Source organism: Cetorhinus maximus, chromosome 23 (genome assembly GCF_964194155.1).
Source record: "Cetorhinus maximus chromosome 23, sCetMax3.hap1.1, whole genome shotgun sequence".
Classification (NCBI taxonomy): Eukaryota; Metazoa; Chordata; class Chondrichthyes; order Lamniformes; family Cetorhinidae; genus Cetorhinus; species Cetorhinus maximus.
The window spans coordinates 46,330,492-46,351,995 of record NC_135901.1 but is presented as its reverse complement, the minus strand read 5'-3'; the positions used below and the strand labels follow the sequence as shown (position 1 = coordinate 46,351,995).

At 45.3% G+C, this 21,504-nt stretch overlaps 2 protein-coding genes and 1 pseudogene across 2 annotated transcripts in view; 2 read left to right on the top strand and 1 right to left on the bottom strand.

Annotated features, from left to right (window-relative positions):
* The window catches only part of LOC144698526 (uncharacterized), a 37,347-nt pseudogene extending 18,249 nt beyond the window's left edge, over positions 1–19,098 (top strand).
* Positions 1–21,504, bottom strand: part of LOC144698525 (uncharacterized) — an 82,651-nt gene that overhangs the window by 9,804 nt on the left and 51,343 nt on the right. Inside the window, exons 4-5 of the mRNA XM_078570460.1 lie at positions 13,472–14,149; positions 6,559–6,846 (exon numbers count right to left, since the gene is read on the bottom strand). Coding sequence (XP_078426586.1) covers positions 6,559–6,846; positions 13,472–14,149 — 966 coding nt within the window. The remainder of the gene's footprint in view (positions 1–6,558; positions 6,847–13,471; positions 14,150–21,504) is intronic.
* The window catches only part of LOC144698293 (uncharacterized), a 118,974-nt gene that overhangs the window by 63,506 nt on the left and 33,964 nt on the right, over positions 1–21,504 (top strand). The gene's annotated exons all lie outside the window — the stretch shown is intronic.

The window sequence follows — 21,504 nt, the reverse complement described above, 5'->3', positions numbered from 1 at the left end:
AAGGGATTCACTGATTCATCCCATCTGTTGACTCACCAGCGAGTTCACAGTGAGGAGAGACCTTTTCGATGTCCAGACTGTGGGAAGTGCTATAAAAGTTCCGGGGACCTGGTGTCCCATCAACGTGTTCACACTGACGAGAGACCGTTCAGGTGCTCTCACTGTGGGACTGGATTCAGGCGATCAGCTAATCTTATTTCACACCAGCGAGTTCACACTGGGGAGAGGCCTTTCACCTGCTCCGTGTGTGGGATGGGATTTACTCAGTCATCCAACCTCCTGAAACACCAGCGAGTTCACACTGTGGAGAGACCGTTCACCTGCTCCGAGTGTGGGAAAGGATTCACTCAGTCATCCAACCTGCTGAGACACCAGGAGGTTCACGAGTAACTACAGTGATTGAGTTTTGCAACTGAACCATGTTTCACTGGGGTCTATTTCTGCTGTTGTTAGTAAACTCCAGCCCAGTTATAGGTGTTAATATTCTGGATAAAAATAAAATCATTAAGCTTTCAATTAAATAGATGATGTTGAATCTTTTTACTATCCCTAAGACATTAGTTCCTTTCGAAGGGCTCTCCCTCTCCCCTGTCTCCTCCATCCTCACCTTCAGCAACAAGTATGAGGAGCTCATGGAGCTTCTTTGCCACTAAGATTGAGACAATCCGATCAGCTGCCTCTGCTGCTTTCTTCCCTTCCACTAGCCCATCGGGACAAACTTTCTCTAAAGATCCCCCATGTCCGAGTTCTGAACCCACATCTTTCTCCAGTTTCTCTCCCATCTCCCCTTCCTGCCCTCTCAGAGCTCACTTTGTCCATGAGACCCACCTCCTGCTCCATTGACCCTGTTCCCGCTAAACTGCTGATCACCCATTTTCCCCATGTTCACTGGTATTAACGGTTCTCTCTCTCCTGGTACTGCCCATCTCTCCTTCAAATCTGCCATCATCACCTGTCCTCAATAAAACCAACACTTGACCCCACGATCCTATTAAACTCCCGCTCCAGCTCCCACCTCCTTTTGCTCTCCAAAGTCCTGATCACCTCCCAAATCCATGTCTACATTTCCCAGAACTCCATGTTTAAATCCCTCCAATAAGATCACTGTCCCTGTCACGGTATCGAAATAGCTCTTCCCAAAGTCACCAATGACACCCCATGTGAATGTGACAAAGGAAAACTCCCTCGTTGTCCTTCTCAGCCTGTCCACAGCCTCTAACAACGTGGACCAAACCGTCCTCCTCCAATGCCTCTGCACTGGTGGCCAGCTGGGTGGGACATGATGAAACAATGTACAAACAATTCAAGGGCTGACTGACTTCAAGAAATAACCGGGCAGACAGGGAATGTCACCGTTACAACAAGGAGAGTCCGTGGTTTCAGTGAATGAACCGACAGAAGGGTGTTGTGGAGAATCTAAAACACTCAACATGAGTCAGCTGTGAGATGGAAAAGCAACATTAACGACAAATATGGGGATACAGGAGAGCTCCAAAGACATCTCATCGATACAAGTTTCTCCCGTACGCTTGGAGTATTTTGTGGACATTACAGCATTGATCATGATTACAGAATGAACCGTGTGCCCTTGTTTATAATTTCGATCCTGTACGTTCATGCCTATGTAGAAATGGTCTGCACCCATACCTGGTTCCTCTGTTATTCCCCTCCCACCCCACACCACAAGTGCACTTCCTCTGACCTTCTCGACTTTCTAGCTCCTTCTCACTGTCTCCCTTTCCATCAAAAATCAGCAAATTGTTAAAAAAATCAATGTAAAAATAATGTCTAACTTTGTTATCCCGACATTAGCAAGAAGTCCCCTTATGTCCCCATTGGACATATGTCCATTCGACCATACCCTAATCCTTCTGTAAATTAACCATGTCAGTCAGACAAAGCAGAATTATTAACTTGAAGCATATATTTGTTAATGGCGCATTCCCACCTTTCAAGGGTTAGGACAGGTTAGGAAGAAGGTTCATATTGTTATCATTCAGAACAACCCAGATTACAAAGGAACAACTGATCTCAAAGACAACCTCTTGTAGTGTGTGTGGAGGGGGTGTGCTGAATCAAGTTTAAATGGGTTAAATGATATATGTTTTCTACATTAAACGATCACATTAAAATCTGGAACTCAAATGGGTCTATGGATTTGTGTTAGGTGGGAAGATCGGGATCAGTGTATTACTCCAGGGAGCCTAATGATCAGAGGGACAGTATTTCAGAACTGATTCCTGTGATAGCAGCAATCCCATTGCTCTCTGTGAAAAAGACTGATGGAAATATTTAAAGTGGAAACCATAGGCGTGTTGGAGGATGATGGACACAAGGATTTTGTGAACTATTTGAGGATAATGGTGAGGGGAAAGGAATGGATCTGGAAAGCAGCAGACACTTCATGTTGCTCCAGGAGAAGTTGGGCCTGGTTGTGCAGGTGTCAGGTTTTACACAGCACACAGTCAGCCTGTGGTTTCACCCTGGATGTAGGATCTCCGAATCGTACCATTCACATCACTGGATGGGATTCTCAGGAGCCATGTTGTCTGCTTGGAGAGGAAGGTTTGTGTTATAGCTAATGAGAAGCAGCACAGACAACCACACACAGAGCCCCACACACACATTCTCTCTCTGTCTCACACACTCAGACATCTTCTCCACACCCACACACATTTACACACACTTCCACACTCAGGGACACACCCGCATTCATACAAACAGACACATGAGGACACATCCTGTCCTATCAGGTGGACAACACCGACCAAAGTGACCAATACTGGGGATAAAGTATTGGTGCCTATGAAGAACACTGTTTTTGGCACATTCAAGTCAACATCACCCTCCATAGCCTGTGAGCAGTTTTGACCATCCAATCTCACCCCTTTCTCTGAACATTAAATCTATATTGAACAACATCTGGGACAGAGGCTACAACACAATTAGAACAATGAGCTGTCTATTGCCAGCTTTGGTGACAGTGGGAGGTAGTGTAAATTTCAGAACAACTTCCTGGATAATTACATCCTCTAATTTCCTCTTGGAATGACTTAAAATGTCAATTCCTCTCATGTTGATGGTCTGTTTGATGAGAGAATTCTGAGACAGGTCACATGGAGAAAGAATATCACGTTGTTTTGACTCTGTATCCAATATTACCCTGAGTTTGTTCATTGCTGTCCCAATGTCCTGAGACATGTTCCTATGTTCAAAAGGAACTATTTTGTGTTAGCAATATTAAAAAAGACTCAATAAATCATGTGTTTAACGCAAATCTGATTGTTATCCAGAATATAAACCCCTATAACTGGGCTGGAGTTTATTACCATCAGCAGAAACAGACCCCAATGAACATGGTTCAGACCTGGATGTGATTCACAGCAAAATCCAATCACTTGTTAATTGTGAACTCACTGGTGTCTCAGCAGGTTAGCGACTGAGTGAATCCCTTCCCACACTCGGAAAAGCTGAACGGCCTCTCTCCAGAGTGAATTCATTGGTGTCCAGTGAGTTGAGATGACCACCTGAACCCAGTCCCACAGTGAGAGCACCTGAACGGTCTCTCGTCAGTGTGAACACGTTGATGGGACATCAGTTCACTGGAATTTCAAAGCACTTCTCACAGTCTGGGCATTTAAAAGGCCACTCGGCAGTGTGAATTTGTTGATGTGTCTGTAGGTGGGATGACTGAGTAAATCTCTTGCCACACTCGGAGCAGCTGAACAACTTCTCTCCAGTCTGAACCTGCTGGTGTCTCACAAGGTTGTTTGAAGGGGTGAATCTTTTCCCACACTCGGAGCAGCTGAATGGCCTCCCCTCAGTGTGAAAAAAACAAAAAGCTAAAAGCTACTGCGGATGCTGGAAATCCAAAACAAAAACAGAATTACCTGGAAAAACTCAGCAGGTCTGGCAGCATCGGTGGAGAAGAAATCAGTTAACGTTTCGAGTCTTCATGACCCTTCGGCAGAACTGAGTATAGTTAGGAGAAAGGCACCTCTCTCCTAACTATACTCAGTTCTGCAGAAGGGTCATGAAGACTCGAAACGTTAACTGATTTCTTCTCCACCGATGCTGCCAGACCTGCTGAGTTTTTCCAGGTAATTCTGTTTTTGTTCCCCTCAGTGTGAGTTTGTTCATGTCTCAGCAGGCTGGATAACTGAGTGAATCCCTTCCCACACACTGTACAGGTGAATGGCCTCACCCCAGTGTGAGTGTTCTGGTGTATTGTGAGTTCTGATAAATATGTGCTTTCTTTACCATCTGTCCTGCCACCTTCAGGGACCAGTGGACATGGACTCTGAGGTCTCTCACTTTCTCTACCCCTCCCAATATTCTCCTGTTTATTGTGTATTCTCCAGCTTTGTTTGCCCTCCCCAAATGCATTAGCATGAATTTGCTTTCTCTTTTACAGCTGATTTAAAGTTGCAGATTTTGCACCAAAGGTTAAATTAGGATTGATATTCAAAGTTAACTATTTAACTGCAGCAACAACTTCAGCTAGGAGTCAGTGAATTAAGAGGAAAGATCCCAGACAGCGGTTCTTCAAGGTACACTGCAGGCCTGACAGCTCAATCAACTCCACTCTCAGCTCAGGAGAGCTCAACAACTCCACATCCTGTCCACAGGAGAGTTCTCCTGGTGCAGTGGGACCAACATTCGTGCTTTAACTAACACCCCACCAAAAAAAACTGGATTAATCAGTCTGATTGCTGTTTGTGGAATCTTACTGTGCACAAACTGGCTGTCATGAAACAGCAACAACTTGTATTCATATAATACCTTTAATGTAACAAAACGTGCCAAGGTCCTTCACAGGACTTTCATAAAGAAACATTTGACATCGAGTCACATGGGTCGATATTAGGGTAAATAGACAGAACCTTGATTGGAGAGGCAGATATTAACAAGCCTCTTTAATCAGGAGAGAGAGCAGGACGGGTTTTGGGAGGAAATTCCGGAACTTTGCGCCTCGGAACGGCCACCAATGGTGGAGTAATTAAAATCAGGGATGCTAAAGAGTACGGAATGAGATAGCACAGGTATCTCAGAGGGTTGTGCGACTGGGAGTTAGAGATTGGGAGGGACGTGACCATGCAGGGATTTGTTAACAAGGTTACGAATTTTAAAATTGAGGCATTGCTTGAACAGGGGCCAATTTAGGTCAATGACTACAGGGGTGAAGGGTGAAGGGGACTTGGCCTGATAAAGCTCACGGACAGCAGAGTTTTGGATGATCTCATGTTTCTGTGTGGGGACGGGGTAAATGTGAGAGGCCGGCTAGGAATGTATTGGGATTGTCAAGTCTAAAGGTAACACGGACATGAGGGTTTGAGCAGCAGATGAGCTGGGGGTCAGGTGGAGACAGGCGACGTTATGGAGATTGAAATATCTGGTGTTAGTGATGGTGTGGATATGTGGTCAGAAACTCATCTTGGGGTCAAATAAAAGACCAAGATTGTGAACAGCGTGGTTCAGTCTCAGTCAGTTCCCAGGGAGAGGGATGGAATCGGTAGTTGGGGAACGGAATTTGTAGTGGTGACTGAAGACAATGGCTTTGGTCTTCCCAATTTTTAATTGGAGGAAATTTCTGCTCATCCAGTACTGGGTGTGGGATAAGCAGTTTGATAATTTAGTAACAGTGGAGGAATGGAGAGGGATGGTGGTGAGGTAGAGCTGGGTGTTGTCTGTGTACATGTGAAAACTAACATGGTGCTTTTGGATGATGTCACAGAAGGAGGGCCTCATGGACAAGATGAGCACTGAGAGGACATGAGGGGAGATGGGAGAGAAACTGGAGAAAGATGTAAATTCAGGGCTCAGACAAGAAGGAACCTTACAGACAGTTTGGCCTAGTGGGAGAGTGGAAGGGAGGGAAGCAGCAGAGGCAGCTGATCGGATTGTCTCAATCTTAGTGACAAAGAAGCTCCATGAGCTCCTCACACTTGTTGTTGGAGGTGACAGGGGAGAAGCAGAGTATTGGAGATATTAAAAAGATTCAACACACCTTATATTTCACACCAAGTTGATTTAATTGATAAGTATCAACAATATTAGCCTTTATAATGGGGCTGGAGATTATTAACATCAGCAGAAACAGAACCCAATGAACATGGTTCCATCCAGGATGTGATTAACTACAGTGATTGATTTTGCTGTTACTTGTCAACTCGCTGGTGTCTCAGCAGCACAAATGACTGAGTGAATCGCTTTCCACACACAGACCAGCTGACTGGTCTCTCCCCAGTGTGAACTCGATGGTATTTCAGTGGGCAGGTTGAATTAATGAATCCCTTCCTACAGTCAGGGCAAGTGAGCAGCCCCTTCTCCAGTGTGAATTCGCTGGTGTCTCAGCAGGTTGGATGACTGAGTGAATCCCTTCCCACACACGGAACAGGTGAAAGGCCTCTCCCCGGTGTGACTGCGCTGATGTACATTGAAGTCAGATGATCGCCTGAACCCAGTCTCACAGTGAGAGCACCTGAACGGTCTCTCGTCAGTGTGAACACGTTGATGCAAGATCAGGTCCTGGTAGCTTTTATAGCACTTCCCGCAGACTGAGCATGTAAACTGTCTCTGGTCTGAGTGAACCAGCTGATGTCTCAGTAGATGGGATGACCTAGTGAATCCCTTCCCACACTCAGAGCAGGTGTATGGTCTCTCCCCAGTGTGAACTCGCTGGTGTGTCAGCAGGTCGAATGATCGAGTGAATCCCTTGCCACATTTTGAGCAGGTGAATGGTCTCTCCCCATTGTGAATTTGCTGGTGTGTCTGCAGGTTGGTTGAACTAATAAATCCCATCCCACACTCAGAGCAGGTGAACGGTCTCTCCCCAGTGTGAACTCGCTGGTGTGTCAGCAGAGTGGATGACTGAGTAAATCCCTTCCCACACTCAGGGCAGGTGAATGGCTTCTCCCCAGTGTGAGTGCATCGATGAGTTTGCAGGTCAGACGGGTAATTGAATCCCTTCCCACAGTCCCCGCACTTACACGGTTTCTCCCCAGCGTGAGCAGCGCTTTCTGCTTCCATGTTCAAAGGTTGGTAATATTCAGGTCCTGATGAATCAAGTGACTCTCTCAGGTCTTGGTGTGAGTTTCCCGACAGCAAATCCTCCCCTTCAAATATCCTGTGAAATTGATTTAAAACAGAAAAAATGGAGTGAGAGAGAACCCACAAAAACACAAAGGCAGGTTGTGAAATTGAGCTGAATGAATCTGGGAATTTGTGGGGCCGGCATGAGGAAAAAGTGACCATGAAAACTGCTGGATTGTCATAAAAACCCAACTGGTTCACTAATGTCCTTCAGGGAAGGGAACCTGCCACCCAGTCTGGGCCTACACAAGATTCAGGTTTCTATGAGAGGAGGGAGAAAGAGCGAGAGAGAAGTGAGAGATGCAGGAGAACCCTGACAGAATCTCCCAAACCCTCAACCTCCACCCCCTAGAAGGACCAGGGTAACAGGTATGTGAACACCATCACCTCCAAGTTCCTCTCCAAGTCACACACCGTCCTGACTTGTCTGACATCCAGTACTGGATGAGCAGAAAATTATTCCATTTAAATAATGGGAAGATTGAAGCCATTGTCTTCAGTCCCCACTACAAACTGCATTCACCAGACACTGACTCTGCACCTTTCGCTGACAACTGAGGCTGAACCAGACTGTTCACAACCATAGTGAAATATTTCACCCCAAGATGAGCTTCCAACCACATATCCACATCATCACCAAGACCGCCTATTTCCACCTCAGTAACATCGCCCAACTCCATCCCAGTCTCAGCTCATCTGCTGCTGAAACTCTCATCCATTCCTTTGTTATCTCTAGACTTAACTATCCTAACACACTCCCAGCCGGCGTCCCACATTCAGCCTCCCTGTAATCTTGAGGTCATCCAAAACTCTGCTGCCCGTGTGCTTACTTGCACCAAGTCTTGTTCACCCATCACCCCTGTGCTCACTGACCTACAAACGCTCCGTGTTAAGCAGAACCTAAATTATAAAATTCTCATCCTTATTTTAAAGGCTGTGTTTGCTGCCATTGTGCAAGCGCAGTTGTTCTGTTTTACTCTGTCTTCATAGGGTTAATCTCTCGTCCTCCTCAGACTCAGGTCCCACTGCAGACTCACCACGAGGAAACTCAGACTGACCTGGTTACAGTGTCCATCAATCAGCCAATTCAGAACTCAGTCAACAGCAGAGAGCTTTGACTGTACATTCCTAATCTCTAATGCTTTTTATAAACGCATACTGTTCTTTGAAATGCCTTGGAAAGTTTTATTACGTTAAAGGTGCTATATAAACACGAATTGCTGTTGTTGATTTGGACATATATCACTGTTCCTTCATCATCACTGGGTGAATAACCTGTAACTCCTTACCTAACAGCATTGTGGGAGCACCTTCACCACACGGACTGCAGCGATTCAAGAAGGTCAAACATCATCTTCTCCACAGGCAACTGGGGATTGGCGATATTTGCTGGTCTTGTTAGTGAAAGGGCAGGGGAGTGGGACTAGCTGACTTGCTCTTGCAGAGAGCCAGCATATGCACAATGGGCTAAATGGCCTCCGTCTATATCGCCATCATTCAGTGATTCTGTGACTTGATGAGAAAGGACCTACACTGGAGGCCAGGGACCAACTTCTGGTAACCAACACCCACCCTGATACAAACCAGCTCTTAGCTGGTCCGTCTGTGACTCAGTTCTGTGACCAACGCCTGCAATAAAATAATAGCAAAATACTGCAGCTGCTGAAAATCTGAAATAAATAAAAAAATGTTGGAAATACTCAGCAAATCAGGCAGGATCTGTGGAGAGAGAAACAGAGTTAACATTTCAGTGTGTGCAGAATGGATTACAGGGAATAAAAATGGTGCAGAATTTGATGGTCAATATAAGTTCAGAAGTGGATTATAGCGCAGGAAAAACAATTCCTGACTGTGAAAGATACTGTGGGAAGATAAAGCTGGTAAGACAGCAGCACATGGTCAGGGGATGGGCAGCAGTGGAAACCTTATTTGGACACAATCAGCAGAAGTAACAGTTAAATGCCAAACACAGCTAAAATGCACCCAGTATTAGAGACAGAGAAAGTTAGACAATGACCGAGAGGTGATCTGGGATGGCAGAGGTGAAACAGAGCAAAAGATGGACATGGATTCAGATCCACAGGAAAGGAGCCACACTAGCCCCAGAGCGATGGAACCTCTAAAAGATAACAGAGCAGAGAACTAAAAGCTCCAAATTGTAGATGAATGGTCAAAAATACTCTACTCTGAAACAATTTCAGTTTTCAACTTTAAAATATCCTGCAGCTGGAAAGATATCAGAAGCACTGGAGTCAGAGAAAAATCTCCCAGTTGAGGAAATACCCGGGGAGCGGGATGATGTCACCGTGTAATTGTCAATGTGTGATGATGTCACTGTGTAATTGTCAATGTGTGATGTCACACACACAGACCCAAAACATCTGGGTTTGTACAAACCAGTGATCACCAAACATTATGAAGGATGGGAGGGTCCTTGAGAGGGGGCAGAGGAGATTTACCAGAATGGGTCAAGGGATGAAGGATTTTAGTTACAAGGTTAGGTTGGAGAAACTGGGATTGTTCTCCTTGGAGTAAAGTAGATTGAGGGGAGATTTAACAAAAGGTGCATAAAATTATGAAATGTTTACATAAAGTAGTTAAAGAAAAGTTGTTCACAGTAGCAGATCGTGAAAGGATCGTGGTCACAGATTTAAGATTTTGGGTAAGATGTACAGGAGGGATGTGAGAAAGAAATGTTTGCACAGTGAGTGGTAATGACCTGGAACTCAATGCTTACACTCAGAGGCCGATAGAATCCAGGTCCTGAATTTCTATCCTGGACTGAGTGTGGCAGGTTTGGGAAATGGTTTGTACAGAGCATTAAAAAAGGAGGATCCAGGTCCTGATGAATTGAGTGACTCTGTCAGATCTCACCCGTCTGTAAATGTTCCCCTTCTGACCCCCTGTAAAAGGAGTTTCCAAAATCCATTCCTGCCAGTCCAGGGTAGAATTCCACAATCTTCTCTCCTCCTGCTACCTAGACCAGGATGCCCGCGCATGCGCCCTGCTGCACATTGCCCCCTATTAAGATGGCGGCCGTTACCCCGGGCCTGGCGAAGGGAGAAATCCAGACTTTCTCAGCCAGTTCTCTGCAAACACAAGACTTGTACCTTGTTATTTGGGGTTTGCGGCCTTCACTGTGTCTTTATGAAGCCTCTCTGCCCACTCCGCTGGCTCCATTCCTCCTCACACACCCACTAACTCTGTTAGTTTGTTCCACTCGACATTCACTCACCCTCTTTGAGCAGCTTCAGTCACAGACCAGCACTGCGCATGCTCATGAAATGGGCCACACTGCGCATGCTCCAAACACACATCGTAATACGCATGTGTAGGGAGCTCCTTCTGTGAGGATAGGGCACATTCTGGCCCCTATTGAATGCTGGGTAACGAGGCTGCCATTGAGAGTTCGTTTTTTTGAATAGAAAATTCTGTTTTGTGATCTGATGACGAACGAAGCCCAAGACCAATATACAAAATTATTCAGTCAATTGGTATGACAAACAAAGTGCATGGGTCCTCTGCCATAATACTGTCCCGGGTGTAAATAACTGCAGTAAAACCCCCGACATTTAGATGTAAACTCACCGGAGTCTCAGTAGGCGGTGTGAACAATTATTTTTTCTTCCCATACACAGAACATTTAAACTCTGTCTTGTCAGTAAGAACGTCACAATTCAGCCGGTAAACAATCCTTTCACAATGTCATTTTACCCCTAAGTTGCAGGACCATTGTGCATGGATTTGGGAGGTGAGCATGAATTTGGAGACAGAAGAGTGGTCGGAGATTGGATAAGAATTGCAAGGATGTCGGCGTCAAGGATGTACTCGTGGGAGGGAGAGAAGCAGGAGAGGCAGCTGATCTCAATTTTCTCAAGATTGTCTCAATCTTAGTGACAAAGAAGCTCCATGAGCTCCTCACACTTGTTGGAGGTGTGGATGCAGGAGACAGGGGAGAGGGAGAGTCCGAAACAAGGACTAACTTGTGTTAGAGATGTTTTTAAAAATTCAACATCCTCTGTGTTTGACAGAATGTTGATTTATTTGACCTTTATCCAGAATATTAAACTTATAACTGGGCCGGAGTTTATTAACATCAGCTGAAGCAGACCCCAATGGGTATAGTTCATTCTTGTACATTAATAACAGCAAAATCCAATCACTGTAGTTCGTTGTGAACTCGTTGGTGTCTCGGCAGGTGGGATGACTGAATGCGTATATTGCCACACTTGGTGCAGGTGTACAGCCTCTCCCCAGTGTGAGAGCACTTGTGTAGAGAGAGGTGGGATGATTGCCTGAACCCAGTCCCATAAAGAAGGCATCTGAACGGTCTCTCATCAGTATGAATACTTTGCTGGTGGTCGTTCAAGTTCCTGAGAATTTGTAAAGCACTTCCCACAGTCCTGAAATTTGAAAGCTCTCTTTGATGTGCAATCAGGTTGGATAAATTAATGAATCTCTTTCCACACAGCACAGATGAATGACCTCTCCCCAGTGAGAACTCGCTGGCGTGTCTGCAGGTGGGATAATGGAGTGAATCCCTTCTGACACTTTAAGCAGGTCAATGGCCTCTCCCCAGTGTGAATGCTCTGATGAGTTTCCAATTTCGATGGGTAAATGAATCCCTTCCCAGTGTCAACATTTGCACAGCTGCTTTCAGTTGTGACTGCATTTACGTTTTGACCAGGCCAGATGATCGGCTGAAACCTCATCCACATGTAGAACACTGTGAACGGTGCTTTCTTCTCCCATTTTCAAAATCCCACAATTCTCTGCGGCCCAGAAACCGCTCTGTCCAATAGAGACGCCCTCTGAAGAAGGGTCATACAGACTCGAAACTGCTGTCAGGCGTTGCAAGGGCCAGGGACATAAAAGTTCATTCACAAATGTTACAGGAATGGATACATTATAATCGCCAGGAAAGGCTAAACAGCCTGAAGCTCTATTCTCTAGAAAAGAGAAGGCTGAGAGATGACCTGATAGAAATAGGATAAAGAATGGAGTTGGTAGCTCAGGAATGAAAACAATAGCTTCAATCTTCCCAAAATTTAATTGGAGAAAATTTCTGCACATCCACAAACAGTCTGATAATTTAACAAAAGTGGAGAAGTGGAGAGAGGTGGTGGTGAGGTAGAGTTGGGCACTATCAGTGTACACGTGATAACTGACACTGTGTTTTCAGATGATGTCGCTGTGGGGAGAATGTTGCTGAGAAATAAATGGAAGCCAAGGCTGGATCCTCTGAGGACACCAGAGGTAACTGTGGGAGTGGGAAGGGAAGACATTCCAAGTGATTCTCTGACTATGATTAGATAGAGAAGAATGGAACTAGGAGAGAACAGCCCCACCCAGCTGGACGACAGTGGAGAGGTGTTGGAGCCGAATGGTGTGGTCAACCTTGTCAAAGCAGGTCGAGAAGGGATAGTTTCCCTTTGCCACTGTCACATAGGGTGTCATTGGTGGCTTTGATCTTAGCTGTTTCAGTACAGTGGCAGGACAGAAACCTGATTGGATGGATTCAAGCAGGGAGTTCTGGGAAAGATAGAGATGGATTTGGGAGGTGTGAACACTTTTCAGGAGTTCAGAGAGGAACTGGGGGTTGAAGATGGGTCAATACTTTGCAAGGACAGTAGAGTTAAGTAATTGTTTTTTGAGGAAAGGGTGATGATTTGAAGGAGAGAGGGATAGTACCAGAACGGAGAGAACTGTGAACAATATCAGTGAACATGGGGAAGTTGGGTAATCAGCAGTTTAGTGGGAATAGGGTCGATGGAGCAGGAGGTGGGTCTCATGGACAAGATGAGCACTGAGAGGGCAGGAAGGGAGATGGGAGAGAAGCTAATGAAAGATGTGGGTTCACGGCTTGGACAAGGTGGAACATTTTAGAGACAGTTTGTCCCGGTGGGCTAGTGGAAGGGAGGGAAGCAGCAGAGGCAACTGATCGGATTGTCTCAATCTTAGTGACAAAGAAGCTCCATGAGCTCCTCACACTTGCTGTTAGAGGTGAGGATGGAGGGGAGAAGGAGAGCCCTTCCAGAGAAACTAACTTGTGTTAGAGATATAAACAAAACTCAATATGCTATATTTAACACAAATATATTTTATTTGTCCTTATCCTGAATATTAGCCCCAATAACTGGGCTAGAGTTTATTAACATCAGCAGAAACAGACTCCAATGAACAAGGTTCAGTCCTGGATGTGATTAACAGCAACATCCTGTTCGTTATTTGTGAACTCGCTGGTGTCTCATCAGTTGGGATGACCAGGTGAATCCCTTCCCACACCAGGAGCAGCTGAATGGCCTCTCTCAGTGTGAATTCGCTGGTGCTTCAGGAGGTCAGAGGACGCAGTGAATCCCTTCCCACATACAGGACAGATGAACGGCCTCTCTCCAGTATGAATTCGCTGATGTCTCAGCAAGTGGGATGACTGTGTGAAGCCCTTCCCACAGTGGGAGCAGGTGAACTGTCTCTCCACAGTGTGAATTCGCTGGTGTCTCAACAGATCAGATAAATTAACGAATCCCTTCTCACACTCGGAGCAGATAAATGGTCTCTCCCCAGTGTGAACTCGCAGGTGTGTCAGCAGGTTGGATAACTGAGTGAATCGCTTCCCACACTCGGAGCAGGTGAACGGCCTCTCTCCAGAGTGAACTCTCTGGTGTATCAGCAGGTTTGACGACCGAGTGAATCTCTTCCCACACTCGGAGCGGGTGAATGGTCTCTCCCCAGAGTGAACTCTCTGGTGTGTCAACAGGTGGGATGAATGACTGAATCCCTTCCCACACTCGGAGCAGGTAAATGGCCTCTCACCAGTGTGAACTCGCTGGTGTGTCAGCAGGTTGGATAACTGAGTGAATGCCTTCCCACACTCGGAGCAGGTAAATGGCCTCTCACCAGTGTGAACTCTCTGGTGTGTCAGCAGGTAGGATAACTGAATGAATCCCTTCCCACACTCGGAGCAGGTAAATGGCATCCCCCCAGAATGAATTCGCTGGTGTCTCAGCAGGTTGGATGCCCGAGTGAATCCCTTTCCACACTCGGAGCAGGTGAACGGCCTCTCTTCAGTGTGAATGAGCTGGTGTCTCAGGAGGGTGGATGAATTAACAAATCCTTTCTCACATACAGAACAAGTGAAAGGCCTCTCCCCAGTGTGTGTGCGCTGGTGAGTTTCCAGCCTGGATGGATAATTGAATCCTTTCCCACAGTCTCCACATTTCCATGGTTTCTCCCCACTGTAACTGCATTTATGTTTTGACAGGTCAGATAATCGGCTGAAGCCTCGTCCACACACAGAACACGTGTACGGTTTCTCCCCACGGTGAACGGTGCTTTTTCCTTCCATGTTCAAAATCCGATGAAATTCAGGTTACGACTAATTGTGCGACACCGTCAGATTCTGATGAAATGTTGGGTTTCACAATTGAAAATCCTGGGGAAATAGTTTAAATAGACAAAAGTGAATGAGAGAGAAACCACAATAACACAAAAACAGGTTGTGAAATTGAGGTGAATGAATCTGGTAATTTGTGGGGCCAGTACCAGGAAAAAGTGACCATGAAAACTGCTGGATTGTTATAAAAACCCAACTGGTTCACTAATGTCCTTCAGGGAAGGGAACCTGCCAACTGGTCAGGGACTATACAAAACACCAGCATCTACTGGGGGAAATAGAGAGGGAGATGGGAGAGGCAGGGGGTGAAGGAAAGGGATTTTATGCATCTGCAATTCTACCAACATCTCCCAAACCCTCACCCTCCATCCCCTAGAAAGACCAGGGTAGATGTATGTGAACACCATCACCTCCAAGTTCCCCTCCAAGTCACACACCATCCTGACTTGTTTAACATCCAGTGTTGGATGAACAGAAATTTCCTCCATTTAAATATTGGGAAGATTGAAGCCATTGTCTTCAGTCCCTGCTACAAACTCCACTCCCTAACCATCAATGCCATCAATCTCTCTGACAACTTTGAGGCTGAGCCAGACTGTTCACAACCTTAGTGTTACCTTAGTTCACCCTAAGCTGAGCTTCTGACTACATATCGCTAAGACCGCCTATTTCCAACTCAGTAACTTTGCCTGCCAATAAAATAATAGCAAAATACTGCAGCTGCTGGAAATCTGAAATAAAAAGAGAAAATGCTGGAAATACTCAGCAAGTCAGGAAGTATCTGTGGAGAGAGAAACAGAGTTAACATTTCAGGGGTGCAGAATGAACTACAGGGAATAAAAATGATGCAGAATCTGATCATCAATATAAGCTCAGGGGTAGAAGTGAGATGGACTATAGCACAGGAAAAACAACTCCTGACTATGAAAGACATGGTGGGAAGCTATAATTGGTAAGCCAGCAGCACATGGTCAAGGCAGCAGTTGGTAGAAGTAACCCTAAAATGCTAAACAGAGCTAAAATACACCCACTATTAGAGACAGAGAAAGTTAGACAACAGCAGAGAGGTGATCAGGGAGGGCAGAGGTGAAACAGAGCAATGGATGGACACAGAATCAGATCCACAATAAAGGAGTCACACCAGCCACAGAGCTGTCGGACCTCACACAGATAACAGAGGACTAAAAGCTCCAAATTGTAGATGACTTGTCAAAACTACTCACATGTGAAACAATTTAACTCTTTTCAGCTTTGGAAACTCCTGCCGGAGGCTGTAGCTGGAAAGATATCAGAAGCACTGAAGTCAGAGAAAAATCTCCCAGTTGAGGAAATACACTGGGAGCGGGGTGATGTCACCGCGCAATTGTCGGCGTGTGCTGATGTCACAGTGTAATTATCGATGTGTGCTGATGTCACAGTGTAATTATCGATGTGTGATGACATCACAGACATGGACACAGAACATCTGGGTTTGTGTAAACCACTGATCACCACACATTATGAAGGATGTGAGGGTCCTTAAGAGGAGACTTACCAGAGTTGTTCAACGGGTGAAGGATTTTAGGTTAGTTTGGAAAAACTGGTGTTGTTCTCCTTGGAGCAAAGTAGATTGAGGGGAAATTTGATAGAGGTATACAAGTTTATGATTGGTTTACATGAGGTAATTAAAGAAAAGCTGTTCACATTATCTGATCATAAAAGGGTTATGGGACACAGATTTAAGTTATGAAGCAAGATTTACAGGAGGGGTGTGAGCAAAAATTTTACACAATGAGTGATAATGGCCTGAAACTCATTACTTACTCTCAAAGGCCGATGAATCGAGTGAGCCTTTCAGATCTTGATCTGATGTTTGGTTTGAGTTTCCCGTCTGCAAATCATTCCCATGTGATATCCTATGAAAAGATTATAAAACAATCAATCACTATCAGTCCAGGACAGAAATTGAGAAATATTTCTCCTGGTTTGAGTTTGCTGTGTGTAAATCCTCCCCTTGTAACCCCCTGTAAAAGGAGTTTCCAAAATCCATCCCTGTCAGTCCAGGATAGAAATTCACAACATTGTCTCCTCCTGCTACCTGGACCAGGATGACCGCGCATGCGCCATGCTGCACAGCCGCGCCCCCGGGCCGAGCAGAGGGAGAGACCCAGACATTTCCGGTCTGTTCGCTGCAAACGCGGGGCCTGTAGTTTCTTATTAAGGCTCTGCGGGCTGCACCAAGTGTTTATAAAACCTCCCTGCCCACTCCGCTGGCTCCATTCCTCCCCCACACCCACTAACTCTGTTATTCTGCTCCAGTCGCCATTTCCTCACCACTCTCTGCGGCTCCAGTCACAGGACAGCACTGCGCATGCTCAGTTAAGAGCCCACAATGCGCAGGTGCGAATCAGACTCCGCACTGCGCATGCGTAAGGCCCTGGCGCTCTGGATAGGGCAGATTCTGTACCGCATTGAATGCTGGGTGGGAGGACGTAATTACATATCAAATAAATTTTTCTGATCCGATGGTAATTGCAGCTTTAAAGTCAAGATATAAAATTATACAATAACATACAATAAATTGCATCGGCCTCTACCATACTTCTATCCTGGGTGTAATTAACAACAGAACAAACCCCTACGGAGAGAATTGAAGAGAAGAATGAGATTTTAAAAGGCTTCAGCCAACAGACATCACCCCACAGTACCACAAACAGAACAGCTGCCCTTTTAAACAATGAATGTGCAGCAGGGTGAGAGTTTGTTCGTCTAAATATCACAAATGGATGCAGAGTGAGGGGATCAATCTCGGTATCTTTAATTAACAGCAACATGGAAAAAGGGCAATGAATGATCTTGAAAAACCTGAAACTTGATTGGTCAACTCAGGTCAATCCTTCCAGGCCCGCGATTTGTTCCAGAGGAACCGGCGAGGGGGCGGAGGGTTCATTCACACCCGCAAACCCCAATAAAATCCTGCAGCTCCGAGGCTTTTACCCGGGAGCAGGCCCAGGTTAGCGGCCGCCATCTTGTTCCAGCGGGGATCAGGGAGCATGCGCGGTTGTCTTGGTGACGCAACAGAGAGTGGGCGGGGCTTCATGGTCCCAGTGACCAGGGGAGAAATGATTGATTCAATCAAAATACTGCAGATGCTGGAAACCTGACACAAAAACAAAAATGCTGGAAAAACTCAACAGGTCTGACAGCTTCTGTGGAGAGAAGGACAAAGTTATTGTTTTGAGTCCGTGTGACTCTTCATCAGAGAAATTATTGATTATTTGATTTTATTCTCACTCTTCACACAGGGGCTGGAGAACTGAACCCAGCTACAGTAGAGAGAGGGAACAATCTCGGAGTGGAGAAAATAAATGGATGCGATGGTGTGATGTGTTTGGATTTCAGCACAGGAGAAGCAATAGTGTGTGGGACAGCTTTGGGGGAGCAAAGGAGGAGAAATGTTGGATGAAAATTAGAATTGTTTTTTCAGAATTTATAGCCTGTGATGACTTTTGTAAACACATTTTACAGGGTAATTTGAAGGGGAGGATTTGCAGACAGGAAACTCAAGCCAAACATGACATCCACATCTGACAGAAACACTCAATTCATCAGGACCTGAATCAGCCTTTGAATGTGTAAGGAGAACTGTTTGTCTATTCTGTCGGAGGGAAAATATTTCAAACATCAGTGTGACTGGAAAGGCAACAAGACACATACGCACATTGGAGTGAATTGACTGTGGAAAACGTTTTAACCAGTTACACAGCCTGAAGAAACATCACATCATTAACAGCAGGGAAAAACCGTGCATGTGTTTTGTGTGTGGACAAGGCTTTAATTGATTGTCCAAACTGGAGAAACTAAAGGACACTGGCACCATGGAGAAACTGTGGAAATGTGGGGACTGTGGGAAGGGATTCAATTATCCATCCCTGTTGAGAAACCATCAACGCATTCACACAGGGGAGAGGCCATTCACCTGTTCCATGTGTGGGAAGGGATTCACTCAGTCATCCAGCCTCATGATACACCAGCGAATTCACACTGAGGAGAGACCATTCAACTGCTCTATGTGTGGGAAGAGATTCACTCAGTCATCCAATGTGCTGACACACCAGCGAATTCACACTGAAGAGAGGCCATTCACCTGTTCGGTGTGTGGGAAGGGATTCACCCAGTCAGGCAGCCTCATTTTACACCAGCGAATTCACACTGAAGAGAGACCATTCACCTGCTCTGTGTGTGGGAAGAGATTCACTTGGTCAGTCAGATTCATGTTACACCAGCAAATTCACTCTGAGGACCGACCATTCAGCTGCACTTCCTGTGGAAAGAGGTTCACATCTCCATTTAATCTCAGTGCACACAAACGTGTTCACACTGGGGAGAGGCCATTCACCTGCTCCATGTGTGGGAAGAGATTCACTCAGTCGTCCTGTCTGTTGAGACACCAGCGAGGTCACATTGAGGGGAAGCCATTCAGCTGCACTTCTAGTGGAAAGAGTTTCCAGCCTTCTTCTGTCCTCAGTGCACACCATCGAGTTCACACTGGGAAAAGTCTGATCACCTACTCTGGGTGTGGAAAGGGATTCACTCAGTCACGATATTTGCTCAGAAAGCGAATTTACAAGTGACTGCAGGTGTTGGATTCTGCGGTTAACCATGTCCAGGTTGATGGTCCGACATTATTATTACTGCCGCACCTTCATGACCTCCTCCTTCTCTGTTGGGAGGAAGGATCCATTCCATAGGACATGAGTAATGCAAGAATGATCACAATGTTCAAAAAGAAAGGTGACAGAGGAGATTGCCACAGCTACAGAGACATCTCACTCCTCAGCATCACAGGGACGTCCTTCACTAGGGTTAAGCTTGAAAGACTTCATCTACTTGCAGAGCGAGTGTATCCAGAAGCACAGTGCGGTTTCTGTGCTGGCAGATCTACAGTGGACATGATCTTCTCCATACGCCAGCTACAAGAAAAGTGTAGGGAACAGGATAAACCTCTTTACCTTACTTTACTAGATTTCACTAAAGAATTCAACTCCGTCAGCAGGGCAGGACTGTAGAAGACATTAGAAAAACTTGACTGTCCACCAAAGCTGCTCAGTATCATCCACTCCTTTCATGACAACAGGCCGTGTACTGTACAGGTTCATGGCAGAATCTATGACAGTTTCAGGATGAAGAATGAAGTGAAACAGACACCAACATTGAAAACAAGAACCCACAACGAGACCTGATAAACACGAATAATAACTTCTGTCAGGGAGATAGAACAGGGAGATGTGACATTGAATGATGAGATAAATAATGAGATCTGTGCATTTAAAGTCGAGAAAGGTATTGGATTAAATCATTGCTTCCCGAAATTTTTCCCAGTGTGACCCCATTTTAATGACTCATCTTCATGTGACCCCAGATTAAAATTTGTTGAGGGGTGTGAGAATTGTTGAGCAGGAGGTGGGTGCGGGGGGTGGGGGTGATTATTAATGTGTTTGGACTCTGATTATCAATATACAGCATTCTGATTATTAATCTTATCGGATCATGATTATTGACACAATTAGCAAATGACTATAATGAAATTGGACCCTGATTATTGATTCAATAGGAATCTGATAGTTCATTGAAATAATTCTGATTATTAATGTATTCGCATCCTGATTATTGCTGCAATAGGCAGCCTAATTATTAATGCAGTTGGAATCATGTTATTAATGTAATTAGATGTTGACTATTAATGTAAAAGGATTCTGATTATTAACGTAATAAGACACTGATTATTAATGTAATATGATGCTGGTTCTTTATGTAATAGGTCACTGATTAATAATGTAATAGGACACTGACTATGAATGTAATCAGGCACTGATTAGTCATGTCATTAGATCCTGATTATTAATATAATAGGACACTGATTATACATGTAACTGGGTGTTGTTAGTATATATCTGAAAACTGTTGTGGTGCTTTTGGATGATGTCACCGAGTGGCAGCATGTAGATGAGAAATAGGAGGGGCCAAGGATAGATCCTTGGGGGACACCAAGTACAAGGACTTTGGAGAGGATGGGGAGATTGGGGATGGGGCGATAGTTTGCAAAGACAGTGGGGTCAAAATTGTTTTTATTAGGATGGTTGATGGTTGTGGATTTAAAGGTGAGAGGGACAGTACCAAAAGAGACAGAACCATTAACAATCTCAGTGGACATGGAGAAGTTGGGTGATCCGCAGTTTAGTGGGAATAGGGTCAATGGAGCAGAAGTTGGGCCTCATCGACAAGATGAGCATTGAGAGGGCATGAGGGAGATCGGAGAGAAACTGGAGAAAGATGTGGATTCTGGGCTAGGACAAGGGGGATCTTTGCAGACAGTTTGTCCCGGTGGGCTAGTGGAAGGGAGAGAAGCAGCAGAGGCAGCTGATCGGACTGTCTCAATCTTACTGACAAAGAAGCTCCATGAGCTCCTCACACTTGTTGTTGGAGGTGAGGACGGAGGAGACAGGGGACAAGGAGAGCCCTTCAAAAGGAACTAACTTGTCTAAGAGATATCAAAAAGATTTGACACACAGTATATTTCATGTAAAACTGATTTATTTAACTTTTATCCAGCACATTAACCTCTATAACTGGGCTGGAGTTTATTAACATCAGCAGAAACAGACCCCAGTGAACATGGTTCAGTCCTGGATGTGATTAACAGCAAAACCCAATCACTGTGGTTACTTGTGAATCGCTGGAGTCTCGGTGGGTGGGATGAGGTAGTGAATCCTTTTCCACACATGGAGCAGGTGAACGGTCTCTCCCCAGAGTGAACTCGCTGGTGTCTCAACAGGTGGGATGATGAGTGAATCCCTTCTCACACTCAGAGCAATTGAACGGTCTCTCCTAGTGTGAACGCGTTGATGGTTCCTCAGTTCCCTGAACATTTATAACACTTCCCGCAGCCTGGACATTTAAAAGGTCTCTCTTCAGTGTTGGAATCTTGGTGGGACATAATTTCCCCAGAAAGTTTAGAGCACTTTCCACACTGGATGCAG